Source organism: Benincasa hispida, chromosome 4, assembly GCF_009727055.1.
Source record: "Benincasa hispida cultivar B227 chromosome 4, ASM972705v1, whole genome shotgun sequence".
Lineage (NCBI taxonomy): Eukaryota > Viridiplantae > Streptophyta > Magnoliopsida > Cucurbitales > Cucurbitaceae > Benincasa > Benincasa hispida.
Genome location: NC_052352.1, coordinates 3,132,672 through 3,152,676, shown reverse-complemented (window position 1 = coordinate 3,152,676; position 20,005 = coordinate 3,132,672). Strand labels below are relative to the sequence as shown.

Genomic DNA, 20,005 nt, shown 5'->3' with positions numbered 1-20,005 from the left:
CTACACGATGAGGTAGACGATCGTATAGTAAGTGAGCAACGCTACACGATGAGGTAGGCGATCGTGTAAGTGGGCGCTGGACGATCGTGTAGCAATGCGGGGAGCTAAGCGATGTGGTATGCGTTCGTGTAGAAAAGTGCAGCGCTAGACGATACGGAGAGTCACGCTCAATGATAGCGCTATGTGATGGGCGGTAGCGCTATGCGATGGGCAATAATGTTAGACGATGAGACGTTGGCACTGTACGATCGACCTCAACGCTAGACAATGATGCTGGGCGATGGCGCTACGCGATGGGCATATGCGCTAGATGATAGCCGTGCTTCGCTAGACGATGGGCGTCAACGCTACACGATGAACAAGAGCTGTGTGGTAGGCTGTATGCTATGCGATGGTGCTATGTGGCAGCATTACTAGATGATGAGCTAGGCAATGAGACAAGCCATAGTGGACGCATGGTGAAATGTCTTTGCGTTGCTAAGGCTGGCAGTACATAAAGCTCATGAGGTTAGTTGCGTTGGTCTTGAGCAAGAGATTAAGGACGTTGACAAGCAACAAGGACATACATGCGTTGGTCAGAAGGGATGCATTAGTAAGGGCCTAGGCAATGGTAAGCTATACCATGAGGTATTGAGTTGAAACTAGCTTGACCCAAAGGTTATTATGCATTGGTGATATGCTATGTGCAAGGACATCCGAGGGCATGTGGGCGCATAGGACAAGGCTAATAGTATGCCTTGGAAGAGTAATCCTAGTTGAGTGCATAGGCCAAAGGTAAAACCATGCGAGAGAAAAGGGCATGCACGACCAAGCATTTGAGGTTGGATGGACGCATAGGCCATGCGAGGGAGCGATCGACCAAGATGGCTTGCGACCATAAGGGTGTGGAATGCTCCAATGGTGATCATCCGGACATGTGGCTTGTTGGGAAGAAATCTTAGGCTTCAAGCAAGTGAGGTGGATGCACAAGAAGACATACAATTTGAGCGTTATGTGTTGGCTAAGGAAGAGGGAGACACCTTAGATTGCGATGGCATGAAGGTTGCGTTGATAGTGTGGGGAAAAGACACTTGAACATGCGGCCAAGTAGGAGGTGCCGGCCTTGGAGAGATTTTGGACGCCTATAAATAGGGCCAAGGACTTCTCTTCAGATCATAACCTAAATTTTCTTCAAAGGACATTAAAAAGAGTATATGAGGGCCGATTGTGAGGAAACTATGTGTTGATGAAAGAACGCATGCATTGTTAGCAAAACCATGCGTCGGTCATGAAGTTCCAACAGGAGGAGATGCTGTCAGACAATGAAGTCTGGAAGTAGAATCAACTTGGGACGAGGATATCTCCCGGCATACTCGTGCGTTTGGAGTGATTTCAAAGCCACCTAAAAGCTCCGAGAGTCTAATTTTCATGTAGAGCTGCCGGAGAAGAAGCTCCAAGGAATCGGACTGGAGAGTGAGGAAAAGACAAAAGAGTCAAGCTGTCGGGTAAACTTGGGCCAGTCTTGAGGATTTGATGATTCCAGCCAAACCATGAGGAGTTCTGAGCTAAGATTTTAAGGTAAGCTTCCTGAGATATTTTAGAACATATTTGTAGAAGGAAGTATCTCGAGATAAGGCTTAGAACTATGAGTAATCTGAGCTTTAAATTGAATTTAAATCTTAAGGTTCAAAAGGGAGCCCGAGGTAATCAAGGAACTTCTAGAGAGAAAGGTTCCTAAATGACCAAGGTGAGTGACTAAATAATTACAATGTTTTAAAGAAACCATATTTTAAAGAAAGATTATTCTCATGCTAGCTAGTTTTACAAAGTAATTTCCAAGTAAACCATGAGTTATGTTTTAAACGCATGCCATGTATGAAAGTTTATTGAAAAACTATTTATGTGTGTTTAAATACACCAAGCATGCATTAGTATCTTTAAAGACATGTTTCTATGCATTATGCTTTACATGCTTTAAAGAGAAAGTCATTTTGTGACTAGTTTTACTTGAACCTCGATACCGAAGGACATTTGAGAAGGTATCCAAGCAGCTCGATACTGAAGGACAAGTTTTGAGAAGGTATCTGAGCAAAAGTACTGAAGGTATGACGGTACTTAGTATGTCCACATGCACGTAGGTAGTTAAAGTTAGAGATTGAGCAAAAGGGTTCTCTCTTAACTAGCAGTTGACGTTGGGATTTAACCACAATAGGGTTATTCTCAAATAAGGAACAAGTTTAATGTTTTTTGACAAAAATAGCTTTATATGCTTTATGTTTGGAAAATGTTTATACTGCAGTACAAGGTTACTGGAGAAATTTATATTTCAGTTTAATCTCTTTATTGAGACTTTTCCATGAGAATCAATTTTCTTTCTTAAGTCACTGGGCTAGCAAGCTCACCTCATTTTCAAATGTTTTCCTTTCCCTCAGGTAGTAGTCAAATCCTCAGGAGATAGCTCTGCATCTGCTTGGCCACTAAAGGACAAAGATATTGTAGCCCGTCTGTTAGGTGGTTACTGTAAATATTGTACACATGTTACAGTTGTTCATATAGGGACTAAGATTTTGGGCACTGGGACTTGTGAAACTAGTAATGTAATCTCTCTAAATATAGTGTGTTTAAACTTAATGAATTTGGCCTAAGAGGCATCCGCTGTATATGAATTGCATGTTGGTATCAGAGTTATTTCCACTAGAGTTATTAGGTAGTAAGTGTCAACAAAAGGGTTGATAACTGCTGCAATCACATCCTTTCCTAAGCTCAGAGAGTAGGCTGGGACGGGGTGTGACAAATTATCCGCTTGAAATAATCAACTATATTTGAATTAATTATAGTCTCATTAATACAAATATCGAATTAATTAGACATTAAAAGAGACCATAAGGGCATTTAGAACGACTCACGCGATGTACATGTGTTGGCTATTTTCTTCAAACGATAGCGTAATGACTTACCTGATTATTCTATACTAGTTGGCTTTCAAGATACGTGGACCTAGGTTTGCCTTCACTTTGAGCCTTTTCTTTTTCGATAATATATAGTTCAAATGAGACTAACATGAAAAGGCAAAACATTGGAAGCTTTCCTAAATGTGACTTGCAAGTCAAGTCGTCTACACCTTGGGACATAATTATTGGAAATTTTGCTACCAGGAGAAACTGCTCTCTCTTTTTAGAGGATAACGAAGCTCCGTCGTCTAAACAGAAATGGAGAAGCCAAAAACCAGTCGCTCACCGCTTCCATCACTTGCTTTTTCCTTCTCCTTCCTCGCCGTCTTTCTTCTCAATGCTCATGCTCAGAGTCTCCCACCAGCAAAATTCGACGGTTTCGTATACGGAAATCACTCACTGGACTTGGACACGATCCTCATCGAGGCGTTTTTCGATCCGGTTTGCCCTGATAGTAGAGACTCTTGGCCGCCTCTCAAAAAAGCTCTCGATCATTACGGCTCTCGCGTTCGTCTCGTCATTCACCTCCTCCCTCTACCGTGAGTACGCTCGATCGCTCTCTTATGTGTTTCTGCGTATGATTTTCGTTTATTTCTCTGTTTTATAGCTGATATTTTCTTTTTATTCGAGTTCAAAAATTGGAAAATGGATGATCGTCTCAACCGGAAGGGTTGATACTTAATTGGAAGTAATTGTAATGTCTTCAATTCGTCACTTTACTAAAATTTGGTTGTTCGTGTTGGATTTCTTTGAAGAGACAATAATTATGCTAAATTGTTCGTAGGAGTAGTTTGTTCAGGTTGCAATTGTAAGTAATTAAAGAAATTCGCCCTAAGGTAACTCTGATTGTGATTATGCATGTTAAAATTCAGTACGAATTTTGCGTATTCGAATGAGGATGGTTTTATCCTGTCTTGTGATTTGTGAATCGATATATTGCCTAGAGGATGTCTCTAAGAGCGTTTAATGAGTTATTATGTTCAATATTATTTAAAACTTAATGTTTTCCATTGTCACGGATTCATGGGCGAGAATTTTCTGATAATTCATATTTTCTTGGATTGCAGTTATCATGACAATGCATATGCAGCATCTCGTGCTTTACATATTGTAGATTTGGTGAATCCCTCGGATACATTCAAATTGTTGGAAGCATTCTTCGGGCATCAGGTTATTGTTTTGTTCAATTTATTACACATATATATTTTTTGAATGTAGGGAACCATTGATCTGGTGATGTATAAATGAAAATGAATGTGTTTTCTCGTATTGGACTTATCGAGAGAGGAGAAGACAGAGTTTGAACACAGGGGGATGAGATTTTATTCAATAATGTGTCCAAAAGGGGGAGTGGTATTCTGGGAGTACCAACTGCTGAATACGAGAATAACAACCAGATGAGCAACTTTAGCAACTACATTAATTTGTTATTCATCGCTTAACAATATAGCTGAAAAGTCATTAGTCATTTGATTGATGATTTTCCTTAACTCTACGAGACTAGGTTTTCAATCATCTCTGTCCAAGTTCTTTCTTTAGAGCTAATGTTTTCTGGAAATTATCAAGAAAATGGTACTTTCCTGCTGTATATATTTTTCCTGGGTTTCATTTTTGAAAATTTCAGTAGCATGTAGGTTTGTTTGGTAGAATGTTTTAGAGCTTGTGTGAATTGAAAACTGTTGGGACTTGTAATACAGGGTCATCCTTTTGTAGGAAGAATAATTTCCACTCTTTTGTAACAAAGGTGGTCCATGAAAACAAAATAAAGAAAAGTCACAAAAAATGGTTTGAAAACAGTAACCTTACCTGATGGTGTTTCGTTGATTTCTGTTTTCAAAAGCAGAAAATTGAAATAAAAACAACTCGTCAATCATGTTTTCAGTGAAATTGGACTTATTTTATTGCATCATTAGTAGTCAAAGGTTTCTGAATGTCAAATGTTGCATTGAACACATGAGCAAAATGACCAGAAAAACTTTTTATTTTATGCTGTCTCGCTCTCACTATCATAAAGACTAAAAATGATTACATTTCTAATAAACAGAAGCAGTTTTACAATGCTGAAACTCGTTATTTGTCAAGGGCTTCTGTTGTGGATAACATTGTGAAGTTTGGAGTTGAAGTACTAGGGAACTCCTACAAAAACACTCTAATAACTGGCTTCAATGACAGGGACACCGATCTTTTGACACGTGTTTCTTTCAAGGTATGATGGCCTCACACTTCAACTTTACGTTGTTATAAAGATATACAGACAAAGACAAGTAATGCAATGATATTGTGAGATTGTTAATTGATCTCCATGCATGATATCTGAACCTAATCTGCATTTTTACAAGTAATGAGAATTAGTTCTGCTCATTTCGCTCCACAGCTTTGTTTTCTTTGGTGCACGTGTCATTCATTTTGAACTCCCTTATATCTTGCAGTTTAGCACCTCAAGAGGAGTCTATGGAACACCTTTTTTCTTTATAAATGGATTCCTTGCTCCTGATAAAGGGTCTCCCATAAATTACACCGGATGGAGAAACTTGATCGACCCTTTGATCAAGAAAAATAAGAGATCGGGGTCTCAGCATCTATCACTATAAAGTATTTGGTCGACAAAAATCTCTTTAGTCTCCATGACGACACATCTTTATATGCTATACATATCTATATGGTTTGCAGATGGATATCCTCTAATCTTGGAAGGTATACGGACTTAGCTTTTATGTGAGAACCCATTCTCCCAGAAAAAGGTAAGCTAGTCTTGATTGGTTATGTGAAAAATGACTCTTGCTAGTGAAATATTCGCTGTGTGTGTTTTGTACTTCTTTTGTTGTTCTGTAATTGTCAAGTAATGTGAAAGATGGACATGCTTTCTTTAGAACTCAAAGATCCAGTTGTACAACCTATAGAATAGATCCTATTCAAGGAAGGTCGTTATTCTAAGGATGCTTTCATTGACCTTCTCTATTTGTTTGAAGAAATATAGCTCACCGGCTTAGTTATTTCACATGGGGCTTTCATGTTCACCCAGTTGCTCTTTCTTCTGTTTTTTCCCATCTCCACCCATGATGCAGACCTTCAGTATCTCAAGAAATCAAAATCAAGCTGACTTGAGCTTTCTTTCCAAACCGGGCTGACCGAACTGATCATCCAGTTGGTTTATTGGTTTTATCCTTTGATTAGGTGAGAGTGAGAGTGCGACGATATAAAGCCTTGAAGGAGAGTTCTCATTTGGTTAAGACCCACAGTCTTTGAGTAATACCTATCTAGAGGTTGCATGTTCGAATATTTGGGTGATTAACCGGTTTTGTCCTTTCATTTGGTGTGATTGAGAGTGAGATGAGAAGAGATATAGCCTTGAAACTGCAGGTTTGTTGGCCAAGGGATGCTGTTTTTGAGTTATATTCATCTAGAGGTTGCATGTTCAAAATTTCGGTTGAGCTTACTAAAGATAACATTAGATGTCTCCAAAAATCCAAATGGAGCTTGGGTGTAAGCATAGTGAGCTGATTGGGCTTCTTAAGCATGAAAAAGATGGTAGTTGGTCTATGAAAGACCAAAACCAACCAAGACATTGCCAAATCGATTGACTGACTTTGTCTTCGGTCAGTTTTGTTGGTCGTGATTTGTATATCTAGTCGGCGTAGTTAATCGTCGGCCCTTCTTTTTGACTTTATTTTTTTTACCCTTTGCTCAATTTTTATAAATTTTGGCCTTCTAAATTTTCAAAATATCGAATTAATTTTACTGAAGGTTTAGGTTGTGGTTGCTATTTAGTTTAGTCCCTCCTATTGGTATAGTCGATGGTTAGTCCAACATAAAATTAAAACCAACGAAGCATTGACGTGATTAGGATTTTCTAGCTTTTACCACATCATATCAACTTAGTTAAAAACCTGAAATTTAGCTAATGGATATGCAATATCATTATTGTTTTAATGTTGTAAAAGAGTGAAATTAGGTAGGAACATGTTCAAAAATTTAGAAATGTAATTAGGAACCTTGTAAATTTATGGTAAATTAAAATTAGTCTTTTTGGTGTTGGCATTGGAGGAGAATGGGAAAGGAGGAACGAGAAACAGGGGTTGTTTCTATTATAATTACTTTTAATAATAATTTTTTTATTTTGAAAAAACTACCACGTCAGCTTTCATAAAATATTTTTAATATATATTATTAACAGAAGGACCAAAATTGAGTATTTTTTAAAAAGTAACACTTGGTGCATCTTATGATACATCTATCTTTGTGCATTCCATTTTTATCACACACACTAAAAAATAAATTAAAATATTTCAGAAAAAAAAGAGTAAGAAGAATTTGTTATAGTAAATTATGGTTGAATATTTTGGTAAGATGCATAAAGATAAATGTAAAGATTAGTGTAGCTAATGTACCTAAGTATATTTCTTTTCAAAGTGTTGGGAACTTGATTGTTCAATTTCGAGACTTAGGATTAATTTGTCTCAAACTTTAATCCTCAATCCTCGATGTAATTTAGCAAAAATATGGATTACATATTAAGAAGTAAAGATCACGTAATGATAAAACTTTTTTTGATAGTAACAATTTAGTTCATGAATTTTGGTTTGTAACAATTTAATTTCTGGATTTTTAATTTTATAACGATTTGGTTTCTAAATTTTAGTATGTAACAATTTAATCCATTTACTTTCAAAATTGTAACAATTTAGTTTCTTACGTAAAAAATTTAATGAAAATTAGATGTCAATTTTGAATATTTTATGATGTTGATTTTATATATTTTGCAAAAATATTGAGTTTTTAATTAGTATAACAGTTCATTTATGAAATCTCATTAAATCTTATCATTAATTTCTATAAGATGGATTAAACTGTTACAAATTTTAAAGTACATAGATCAAATCGTTACTTCTATGAAAGTTTAGGGATTAAAAGTGATTTTTAATCTAAAAAAAAAATAATTAGAGAAAAAAAAATGATAAGCCTATATTCTAGAATATGCATGCTCACATATACCGTCTCCCATTCATCTTCTTTATATTATGGTTTCCTCATTTTGCTCTACTCTATCTCCCTCTTTCGTTGAAGTATAAACAAATATTTTCTTGCATTTCTACTTAGAACCATTCAATGACTAACTTTTTGGGTTGGCATTCAATTTTCTAAAAGAAGTGGTTTATAAACTAATCTATGATTTGATTGGTTGACCTAACTTGTATTGGGTCAAGCTTGCCTAATGTTTAGCCTACCACTTTACCACTTGGGTGTGAGAAAAATGTGGACCTTAGAAAACATTAATAGGCACAGGGAAGCAAATCATGAGTTATAGTCACATGGTCAAAACCATCGGTTTCATGATGAAAGTTTCTATGTCACGCAGAGTGGTAACACCGTCTAAGGCATAGTGTTAGCTCTTGATCACTCTATTTTAAATAAGTATAAATGAATTACCGTTGTCATGTAAAATGTTACAACTCATCACAACATTAAGTAGTTATGATAAGTAATATATGTTACAACTCATCACAACATTAAGTAGTTATGATAAGAGATATATGTTGTATCATGGTACTCAAATCAACAAGTTTACCAATTCATTCTAAGATATTTTCATAAAACATATATTTATTAATTGATTCGTAGGAACTTGACTGATGTTATGTTTTAGAGGACATTCGAAAGAATATATCATTTACAATTGAGTAAAGGTTTATGGATCCAGTGAAGTGATGTTTTTGTGTATGTGTTGCATAAATGGCAAGGCATGAAGTATGTCTTGAATAGAGAAGATCTTAAACATCTCACTTCTATTCACTTAACATACCTTGACCTATAGTGAAGATAAGACAAAGTTATTTGTAGGTATTGGACTAAGAGAAATGACAAGTCCTTAGAGTAAGAACGAAGATTTATGGGAGATTAAGTGAAATTGAATATACGTAGTTTTAATATTCAACCATGTTTTTGACATTCACTTGCACAAATCATCTTCGTTTTTTCTTCTTTCATTGAAGGCTCAAAAGCTTAGTAAGCTTAGTAAAGTTAAATATAAAAATGTGATTGAAGAAGAGAACAAAGACATGGCACACGTCTAGAACCAGAAGGCGGTGAATACTTTAGGAAACATGTGTGAGTTCTGACACCCACAACTTTTTGAACTTCACTGTCATTTCCAATTGCAGGGTTTTTCTTGATATTACCAATGCTCTTATCCAAACAAAACCAATATTGGCACACATGTAAATGTTTGTGACCAAGGAAGCATCCTCATCTTGTTTTAGGTTTTTGTTTTTTACTCTTAGATTCACTTTCCTTTCTGTCCTGTTTCTACTTTATGACTCTCTCACCCTTGCCTTCTTCTATCATTTTCTTTTTAGTTTACCAATATGTATGATGGAGTTTCGTAATTTACACCTCTTAATCGAGACGACACGTTTTATGCTAGTTCAACGTACGACTACTTTTTTTTCTTCATTTTTCTCTCCAGAATATAATGAACAAATATAGTTTAGAAAGGAACACCCTCATGACTTAATTTAGGTCATGATTGATAACTATTTCGTTTTTAGTTTTTGGTTAATGAAAATTAAGCTTATTTATTCTTAAATTTTTATAATAATTTGCATTTTTCTTAAGTATAATAGTTAAACTCTTAAGCTTTTAAAAACAGAAAATAAGGTTTTAAAAACTATTTTTTTTTTAGTTTTCAAAATTTGGTTTGATTTTTCGAAAGCATTGATAAAATTTAACGACAAAGCAAGAAATTTAGAGGTGAAAAAAGTATTTATAGGTTTAATTTTAAAAAACTAAAAAAATAAAAAGTAAAATGATTACTAAACGAAACTTTATTTATTGATATGGAGATGTTAGAAATATAAATATATAACCTTTATTGATTAATAATGAGGAAGTACTTGAATATATAAATAAAATTAAGGTCTCTATTTGTACGAAGCCTTTTAAAGGTAGAATCTAAAAGTAAAGCAAAAAAGACAACATAAGCTTGAAATGAAAATTATCATATGGCTATAGAGTAAAATCTTTTACGATAAGTCAGAATGAACTTAGTTTAGTAGTAATTGGCATGACCTTTCTCTCAAAAGGTCAAAGGTCAATCCCTCACATTTGCAATTAAAATTATCAACCTCTTAAAAGAAAAAATCTTATTCAACTATTCAGGTGTGTTGAAGATATTAGTATAGTCTAACATCAATTAGAAGTAAGAAAAATCCTTAATACAAAAATGTAATTTGGAATGTATTCCACTAATTATTCTTTAATAGAAAACATAATTATGTAAAGAAATATGTCTAAACTAATTGAGTTATGCTTAAGTTAACTAAGAGATGATTTTTAAAGTATAATAGAAAGGTTTTTTTATTTTTTTATTTTTTGGATCAAGTTAGATCTAATTGTCCTATCATGTACTTATTAGATCAAATTAAATTTAATTTTTCCAACATGTACGATCCATAAAGTCAGACGACTAGTTATTCCAATTCACACTCCGTATAATTATTTTTTATAGTATAAATAAAAGAGAACTAAGTCAAAGTCTGAAATTAATGGCTAATTTTATTTTAGATGATTTTAAGGAAGAAGCCATGTGCACCGAAGTGACTTAAAACCACAATATTTCTCTTAATAAATTGTTATTACAAGCAATGGATCTAATTAATTAGCAAACCATGTTAACTACCATAGACTTTTTCACCAAAAATGCAATTAAAAAATAAGCCTTATTATATGGAGATCCCATTTTCAACATTTGTAAATTAAGTTCATTAATTTCAAGTTTTTATTATTACTATTTATTTAATATAAATAATTTTTTTAATGATAATTAAAAAGTGCCAAAAACCCATCTGATATTCATTTGCCATGTGCATGATACTGTTTCAATCATTTTCCCCCTTTTATTTATTATTCCCATCTTGAATTTCTTACTTAAATTACACACAAACCTTTTATTATTATTATTATTATTATTATTATGATTTATATAATTTGCTTTGAATTGTATTTCGGTCGTTGAATTTTCATAATTAGTTCTATTTGATAGTTGTATCCTTAAAATATTGTATATTGATTTTTTTTTTTAAATCTTAAGTTTATTGGTTCAGTCGCCATTTGATGGTGGTTTCAATAAGATTTTAAAATTAGAACAAATAAATTATGATTTTTTTTTTTAAAAGATATCATAATTAAAGTGTGGGGTGAGGGAGTTAATAGTACAAATACTATGAAAAAGTAAATTTGGCTAGATATACGTTTAGGTTTCTAATGCATACAACATTTTTTTTTCTTTTTCATTTTAATTCTATTTATTTAAAATTTTTTAAATTTAACATTTTATTTATATCATTTTCCTTATTACATTTTACTTAGATGATGTGATAATCAAGCTGGTAGAAACATAAGGATCAATTAAGCCATATAAGAGAAGAAAAAAAGGGGGTCAAATTCTAAGGAATTTGGAGGAATAAAATTTAGGTGGTCTAATACCTAACTTATATTTAGGTTTAATTCTATTTTAGTCCCTGAACTTTGAATCTTATTTTTTAGTCCCTAAAATTTTAAAAACGTCTATTCTAGTCCTTACTACTACAAAAACCACATTACTTGACGCTTTAAACTTTTGAGTACTTGACGTTTTTTTTTTCAAAACCACACCAAAACGCATGTCCTCTCACGTCAGTCGGAAAACACCGCATCTCTGCTCATGCCATTTGTCGTCGTGTCGACACGTCATCTTCTTCCAATCCATGGAGATTTTCAGAAACACTTATTAGAGAAAAGAAAGTCTCTTCTCTATGAAATTCTGAATTTCCAATTTTTTAGACTTTCATCAAAATTTCTCCGATAAACTCTCCGCGCTCTTTCTAATTTTAATCTCAACATTTTACATGTGTGCAATGTTCTAGAAGAAGAAGAAATAAAGCCCGCTGTAGGGACTCCCACGCACGAGTAGAAACCCACACGAGCATCATAGGAGTTCTCTTCTCGGAGTTCTCTATAAATTCCTTGAAGTTTTCCATGGGCAAACATGAGACAAATTTTTTAATGTGCTTTAGTCTATCTGATTTAAAGCCCACCGTCAATTCACTTATAAGTATAGACCGACTCGATCGATCTATTCGGATTTCGAAGTTTCAATAACCATTAAGTAAATTATGATCTCTGAAAATTTTCGATGAGAAAGCCAAAATATCGACTCATACAAGACGATTTTGGAAGTAGCAATTAGTGACATGATAAGAAAGGGCAAGCATAAGATTGAATGAAAAAAAAGCCAAAGTAGAAAAAATATAGGAGGGAAAAGCTGTAGCACTTGAACCAGATATTGACTTTTATATGATTTTGATCTTACAAAATATGACTAATCCTCTGGCTCTGTATCAGTAATAGCTCTGAGAAATATGGATTAGATAGCTTCAATTATAATTGTTTTGTACTAATTCATAGATTTTGATCAATTTAGTTGTTACTTATCATCATATTATGTTCAATTGATGGATCATTCATTTTGAAATTGAAACAAATAATGATATATGATTTGAAATTTTGTATTTCTTCTCTATATAGTTTATGGTTCCTATCTAATGGAATATTGAAAAGGTAACTGTATTTAAGGGGAGAGATTTTTGCAAGAAGATTCAAATACTATTAATTTACAACTTTTGGCTTAGGTCAATTTTAAAAATTTATAGTTTCCATGAAGATTCATTATTTAGGTCAATCCATTTGCATTCAACCTTTTATCAAAATTTTCATCGATAATTTTCTATACAAGCACACTGAGTGTATGTTTCTTTTAATTCCAAACCCTGAACTTTTAAAAAGTATTTACTTCGATCTCTACTATTAAGATTCTGTTAGCTCTCAAACAAAATGATGAGATGACATGTATTTTTAGATGATTAGGTTATGAAATAAGTTAGCCACGTAAAAATTATAAGGTTTTTAATTTTGAATTAGGTGGTTGATTTTCTATAGGAGAACTCCAAAGTTATTTTGTGTTCAAGATTTTGGCCATTCAGTATTTTGGTGCATTGGTTGTTTTCATTTTACTTCACTTTCATTTTGCTCAACACAATTTCATCAAAGAGTTAACAAAATCTTAATGGTAAAGACTAAAATAAACACTTTTCAAAAGCCCATGAACTAAAATAGTCGTTTTTGAAACTTTGGAGACCAAAATAGGATTTAAACCTTATATTCACGTCAACTCATTGAATGTGTAAATATACGTAAGTGTCTATGTGTGTGTATATATATATATTGATAATACATACGAACAAAACAAACAAAATTAAAGTGAGTTAGAATCAACTAGTAAAAAAAATGCATCTAGGGAGAGTATTTTTTTCTTTTCCAACCAAATTCCTAATAATCGGGGAAACAACGTATGCCCTTGAGAAATCTATAACAACAAAGATCAAGAATCACATTGGAATTAAAAGCAATTCTTGGTATGTTTGAGTATACAATTGAAATTACTATTTGCAATATATAGAATGTTTTGATTATTTTTATGTTTAGTTTTATACATCTTTTAGGCTTTAACTTTGAATTATTTGAGACCAAAATATAATTTAAAAGACAATTATATTGAAGCATAGCCTATGAATGAAACAAGACATCAAATGATCTGTATACTTTGGCATATGTTCCTCCTTTGGATCTTGGATTATCTTATAATCATATGCTAAACTTCATTAATTAACTTAATTTTCTACCATTTCTTTTTTAATTCATCACTAACTTCCCATTATTTATTTATTTTTTCCTTTGAATTTTATATTGTTCATATACTCTCACAAATTTCTGACAAACTTCTGGTCGGTGGGTATCATAATCAAATATATATATATATATAAAACATATTCATCTCATCAATATTCAATAGTATGATAATTTTAATTGTCACATTATATTCTATGATCAATCCATGTAAATTAATATACTTATTATATGTGTACCAGAGTTTCATTTTAATTATAATGAAGATATATCATTTACTCAGTAATTTAAGTTTACGGAAACATTTTTTTAGTCTCTAAATTTTGGGTTTAGTTTCTATTTGATTCTTAAATTTTAAAATATTACATTTTCACCATTGATTTTTGAATTTAATTTCTATTTGGTTGTTAAGTTTCAAAATATTACATTTTTACACTTGAGTTTTGTTTTAATTTGGTCGGCTTCAAGATTTACAATTTTTTTAACGTTAAATTTTCACTAAATAATCACCTTTGTCTATAAATTAATTTATAATAATTAAATAAATTATATCAAATCAATTTTCACTAATTTTCTATCATTTTTAAAATCAATTGAAAAATTTTACATTGTAATTATTTTAAGTTAAGTAACTGAAAATTAATGTCAAATACCAAAGTGAGCATAAAAATGTAAAATATTGAATCCTGAGAATTGAGTAAAAACTAAACTTAATACTTAAAGGTAAAAATGTAATATTATGAAATCTAACCGTCACTCAGAAGTTAAAGGTAAAAATATAATATTTTAAAATGTAGACCCCAAATAAAAATTAAATTTAAAATATACGTATGACAAGTGTATTTTTCTTAAATTTAATTTTAAAGTGAGTAAAAATATTCAAATCAAGTCTCTACAGATCAATACCTTAATTAAAATTAAATAAACAAATGATGACATGTTAAATATTTAACAATCTTAATTTTCTCCAAACTAGCATTCATCTGAGGTTAATAATTATTCACCTTAACAGTATTCATTATGAAAATTGAAGAGATGTTTACAATAACACAAATTTAACCCCTTTTCTAACAATATGAGGAGGGAGGAAAGAATCTGAACCTCTAACTTTGAAATATCAGTTGAATTATATAATTATTTTAGTATAAAATCCAATTTGGTCTTATAGAAATTATTTAATCAAGTTTAGTAAAAAATAGCTTACTAATTGATCGATGAATGACAAATCAAACCACTAATTTATTTAATTGATTTTAATTGTATCAACTTGATTGATAAATACTTTAAAATTATTTACTCTTTTCATTTGTTCCTTTTTAGTGCTACTCCAACTATATATTTATATATTTTGAAGCAAGACAACTATTTTTTAATTAGCTAGATATAACAATTACCTTTTGAATAAACTTAAACATCTACTAGCTAGAATTGGAATAATTTGACATAAAATCATTAAAAATCGATAAACTTTTCTAATGAATATCACATCCAACCATTTAAAATAATTAGTGGCATATGAATTGGTATATATGTCAAAATTTGGCATGTGAATATGATATATATGGTTGAATGATTGGCCTGTTATCATGTTCATTTATCAATATTCATGTGGGATTGTCCATTAAATAATTTTTTTTTGTATATATATATGAAGAAATTTTTTTTACAAATTTCAATATTCGGAACAAAATAATTAAAATATTTGGCATTTTTTAAATAAATTCTTCATAAAGAAACAACCAAAAAAATGATTAAAAAAATGAAAATGAAAATAAATGTGAGGTGGAGTTTGATTTATTCACGGCTCTTCTGCTGGTGAGGCCATGTGAGTTCGGATGTCAAGAGCTAACACAACGTGGGAATGATTGAATTAGGCTTACAAAAATTTCCCAATACCCAAAAAAAATAAATAATAATAATAATCTTTTTATAATAATAACTAAAATAAAATAAACGTCAAATTTTGTCCTCCAACTTATTTTGGTCTTTAGACTTTAAAAAAAATAACTCAAGAATAATTATTTGGCTCAATATTTTTTTAAAAAAGAAAATATACTGGTTAAATAAGTGTTACATTACATTAAAATTACATACGTAATTATTTGTTTTGGACTTGTCTTGAATTCAAATCTTGGGTTGATATTGTTGTCTTATTTTTTATTTTGTTTTTAGTGTTGTAATTACAATATAAATATTTATATATTGTTTTAATTTTCAATATACTTTAAATTGAATTTTAACTTTCTTACACGGCCTCTGTGTGTGGATATAGTAAATTATATAAGAAAAATGGTCATTTCTAAATATAAAAAAATGAACCAAAATATTTACAAAATATAGCAAAAATTTAAAACTATCAATGATAAGTGCTGATAAACACGAATAGACTTTTATCAGTGTCTATCAGTGATATTTATAGACACTGATAGAAGTTTATTGATAATTTTAAAATTTTATTATATCTTGAAAAATTTTCAATAGTTTTACCATCTGAATTAATTTTCTTAAGAAAAAAAAACATAAAAAACTTGATTTTATTTTAGAAAGCCATTTCATAAATATTACAAGTTTCAATCACTGCATATGAATTTATGCGTATAATCTTACAACAATTTATTAAATTTTTATAAATAAATAAATATAATCTGAATATTATTCATGTTACATTACAAATTTAGTCATTAAATAACTTTTCTTAACGTGTTGGAAATTTGAATTTGATTTTTTAATTATTCCCAAAGTTTAAAATTAGTTTTTAGAAAGTAAGTATAAGTTAATATAATAGATTAAAATTACAGTGGTTTTGAAGGAAAACACATGATTAAAAAAAAGAAAAGAAGTGATAATATAAATAATAATAGTTGGAGTTGCAGAGGTCACATGTGAGTGGGGATATTGGGTTGTTATTTAAGAGAGGCATTTGGTTGAGAATTCGTAAACCATCATTGTTGTTGTAGCAGTGTGATTAGTCAAATTGGCATTAATGGAGAAACTTCTCTCGGCATTTGCTTTCTCTGTTGCTCTTCTCTTCAACTTCTTCTTTACTTCTGTCAATGCATTTACTGCATCCGGATGGTATCCTGCCCACGCTACCTTCTACGGTGATAGCGATGCTTCAGGAACAATGGGTAACTAACACCATTCTTCCTCCTCCTCCTCCTTCTTCCTTTCTTTCCATAAATCAAAACAACAATGTGTTAGTTATTATAGTCTTAAGTTATTATAATTAAGCTATGATAATGTATATTTCAGGTGTAGATTATTTTAACTTAGGTTAAAGATGTAAACTATTTTAGTTTGAGAATAAAATAATAAATATTGTAGTAAATAATAAAAAAAATTATAGTAAATAATAAATACGGTAACAAATAGAAGTTTTGAAATAAGGTTGACGGTACTAATGGAAGGTTTTGAAATAATTTTTACTGTAGCAAAAAGTGGTTATTATATTTTGATGATAATCCTTGTCCTAAACATCTCGAAAATGTTTGGAGTAATTAAGTTTTTTTTTTTCAAGGAAGTGCTATTGGGTTGACATGTGTCGACCTTTTATTTAAAAAAATTAAAAATATATATATATATATTTTTGTGATTAGAAAGAGGGGAACATGAGATAGGTTACACCTAAGTATTGCTTTTTCAATAATTACAATAAACTAATGAAGTTACTAAGCACTAGCAAATAATCTACTTATTTTATATGACGATTGAGAAAATATAGCTATTTGATATATTTATTTTCATACGTCTCTTTCTATTACATTTAGACTTCATTTGGTAATCATTTTATTATTTTTTGTTTTTATTTTTGAACATTAAAACTACGGATATTACTTTCACTTTATTGCCTACTTTTCAGTTTAAAAAATCAAACTAAAATTTAAAAACTAAAATAAATAGCTTTCAAATTTTTTTTTTTGAATTTGATTTAGAATTCAACCATTCAACATAAGAAAAAGATCGGAAACTAGCAATAAAACATCCTTCTCTAAAATTCAATTTGTCATCTTTTAAGGCGATAGAGAAGTATATTATTCTTTCCAAAAATTCAAATTGATATTGTGAAATTACAAAAGTACCCTTGGGGATAAACACATTTATTTATGTTTTTATATATTAAATGAATTCTAATAAATTGTGAATGGCGGTAATTGTGTAGGTGGAGCTTGTGGATATGGGAATTTGTACCAGACGGGTTACGGGACAAGGACGGCGGCGCTGAGCACAGCGTTGTTCAACGACGGCGCATCGTGCGGTCAGTGTTTCAAGATCATATGCGATTACAAGACGGATCCACGATGGTGCATTAAAGGAGCGTCGGTGACGGTGACGGCCACCAATTTCTGCCCACCAAACTACGCTCTACCAAACAACAATGGCGGATGGTGTAACCCTCCGCTTAAGCATTTCGATATGGCTCAGCCTGCTTGGCAGAAGATCGGTATTTACAGAGGCGGAATCATCCCCGTCCTCTACCAAAGGTAAGTTCTATCCTCCAAATGTTTTTAACTTGGGAGCGATTCAGTCTTTTCACTTTAGAATATGTTTCAAATGCCTTCACATTAAACTTTTGAATGATAGGGTTGCTTGCATAAAGAAAGGAGGAGTGAGATTCACAGTGAATGGAAGAGATTATTTTGAACTAGTTTTGATAAGCAATGTGGGAGGTGCAGGAGACATAAAATCAGTGTCGATTAAAGGCTCAAAATCCAACAATTGGACCCCAATGTCAAGGAATTGGGGGGCCAATTGGCAGTCAAATTCGTATCTGAATGGCCAATCTTTGTCCTTCAAGGTAACCACAAGTGATGGCCAAACCCAAGTATTCAACAACGTTGTGCCTTCATCTTGGAGATTTGGGCAGACCTTTGCTAGCAAGGTTCAATTCGGCTAAGAAAGACCCCGCCACGGGCTTAGGGGTGATCGGATTGGCACTGGCAGAGGCGTGCCCAAGTGGTTTTTTTTTAATCTACGGAAGCAGCCCGCCACTTTATTTCAGCTATCTGGTTACCATCTCACCGACAGGATCCACGACTTTCTTAACTCATCGGAGTTTAATATTGAATTTGTGCCAACAAACTAATAAGAAGCTCAACGAAATTACTTCTGCCTTCAAAACTTCGGAATGTTTAATTACTCATATAAACTTTTTCTTTTTCTTACCTTTAAAGTCATTTTGTAATCTTCGTTTCTAAAAGGTTATTATATAATATATATATATATCTCAACACCTTTGTTTTTTTTTGTTAAAGTGTTTCATATGTATGCTTGCCTATCTCTACACAAGTAAATGTTTTATAGATTTTTTTTGTTGGGGTAAAATTACACTTTTGGTTATTGAAGTTTGAATTTTTTGTTAAATTAATATAAGTTTCATAATTGAACAATCAAAATCGTACGTGTTTGATTTTGATCCCTTAATTAAATAAAACGTATAACAGAAATGACTTGCCATTTAATAATAATAATAATATATATTTTTTTTAAAAAAATCTCTCCATCCTCAGGTCCTCACTACTTTTCTCTTCCCCTCCCCGTTCTCACCTTTCCTTTGCCAGTCGTCGTTCCACCGTCACCATTTCCTCCTCCTCCTCTTTTTGTCATGTGACTCCACTAGACTCAAAATTAATAGGATTCGAGCTCATTAAAAGGAACAAGTTTAAGTGCATGTTTGGGAGTGATTTTGAAATTGTTAAAATCACTTCTATCATAATTAAAATCATCCTAAATCACGCCTTTGACCACTCAAACTTAATTTGATATTTAATTTTACATTTTTATATGCAAATTTCATATCATCAAGATTGATTTTGAAAGATTAAAAATAATGACGAAAGTGATTTTAACTATTTGAAAATTATTCTCAACATACCCTAAATAATTTGAAACTACTAAAAATGACTGGGTCAGCCCAAGCAAGCACACATCCAAATAATAATAATAAAAATAAAAATAGGAACTAAAAAGGAAGATATAAAAAAAATTATGATGTAAAAAAAGATGTAAAATTTATGGAAACTAACTAAAGACAAAAATTTGTTGGTTATAATCGCATGGGTGAGAAAGGAAAAAACTTTAACTATATCTCAACATACATTTATGTTTATGTATTTCATCAAATTGACCACTTAAAATTTACGAATTTTTTTTTTTTTTTACTTTTTTTAAAATTTTAATTCATATGTTATATATGTGTGATCGGATTAAAATACATAAAAATGGATGCATCGACGCACCCAAATACTACTCAATGAAAAATTTATGGTATCTAAGTGAGGGCACCAAAAGCAAAAGCCATAAAAGCTTTATGTCTAAAAATAGATTTTATCATCCCATTTTTGAATGACTTTTTGAGT

The 20,005-nt window shown here is 31.5% G+C and overlaps 2 protein-coding genes across 2 annotated transcripts; both read left to right on the top strand.

The window, feature by feature from the left end:
• Positions 1–3,044: 3,044 nt before the first annotated feature.
• On the top strand, positions 3,045–5,928 carry LOC120076418. Its single transcript, XM_039030239.1, has 4 exons — positions 3,045–3,469; positions 3,998–4,100; positions 4,975–5,136; positions 5,360–5,928. The coding sequence occupies exons 1-4, from the start codon at positions 3,189–3,191 to the stop codon at positions 5,519–5,521; spliced, it is 708 nt and encodes a 235-aa protein (XP_038886167.1). The 5' UTR covers positions 3,045–3,188; the 3' UTR covers positions 5,522–5,928.
• A 10,632-nt stretch (positions 5,929–16,560) lies between these two features.
• On the top strand, positions 16,561–18,900 carry LOC120076295 (expansin-A11-like). The gene is made up of 3 exons (XM_039030062.1): positions 16,561–16,777; positions 17,809–18,130; positions 18,231–18,900. The coding sequence occupies exons 1-3, from the start codon at positions 16,633–16,635 to the stop codon at positions 18,541–18,543; spliced, it is 780 nt and encodes a 259-aa protein (XP_038885990.1). The 5' UTR covers positions 16,561–16,632; the 3' UTR covers positions 18,544–18,900.
• Positions 18,901–20,005: the final 1,105 nt, after the last annotated feature.

Coding starts and splice junctions, on each gene's coding strand:
- LOC120076418 (XM_039030239.1), top strand. CDS start 3,189: ATGGAGAAGCCAAAAACCAGTCGCTCACCGCTTCCATCACTTGCTTTT. Junction 3,470..3,997: donor ATTCACCTCCTCCCTCTACC/GTGAGTACGCTC, acceptor CTTGGATTGCAG/TTATCATGACAATGCATATG. Junction 4,101..4,974: donor AAGCATTCTTCGGGCATCAG/GTTATTGTTTTG, acceptor TCTAATAAACAG/AAGCAGTTTTACAATGCTGA.
- LOC120076295 (XM_039030062.1), top strand. CDS start 16,633: ATGGAGAAACTTCTCTCGGCATTTGCTTTCTCTGTTGCTCTTCTCTTC. Junction 16,778..17,808: donor CGATGCTTCAGGAACAATGG/GTAACTAACACC, acceptor GTAATTGTGTAG/GTGGAGCTTGTGGATATGGG. Junction 18,131..18,230: donor ATCCCCGTCCTCTACCAAAG/GTAAGTTCTATC, acceptor TTTGAATGATAG/GGTTGCTTGCATAAAGAAAG.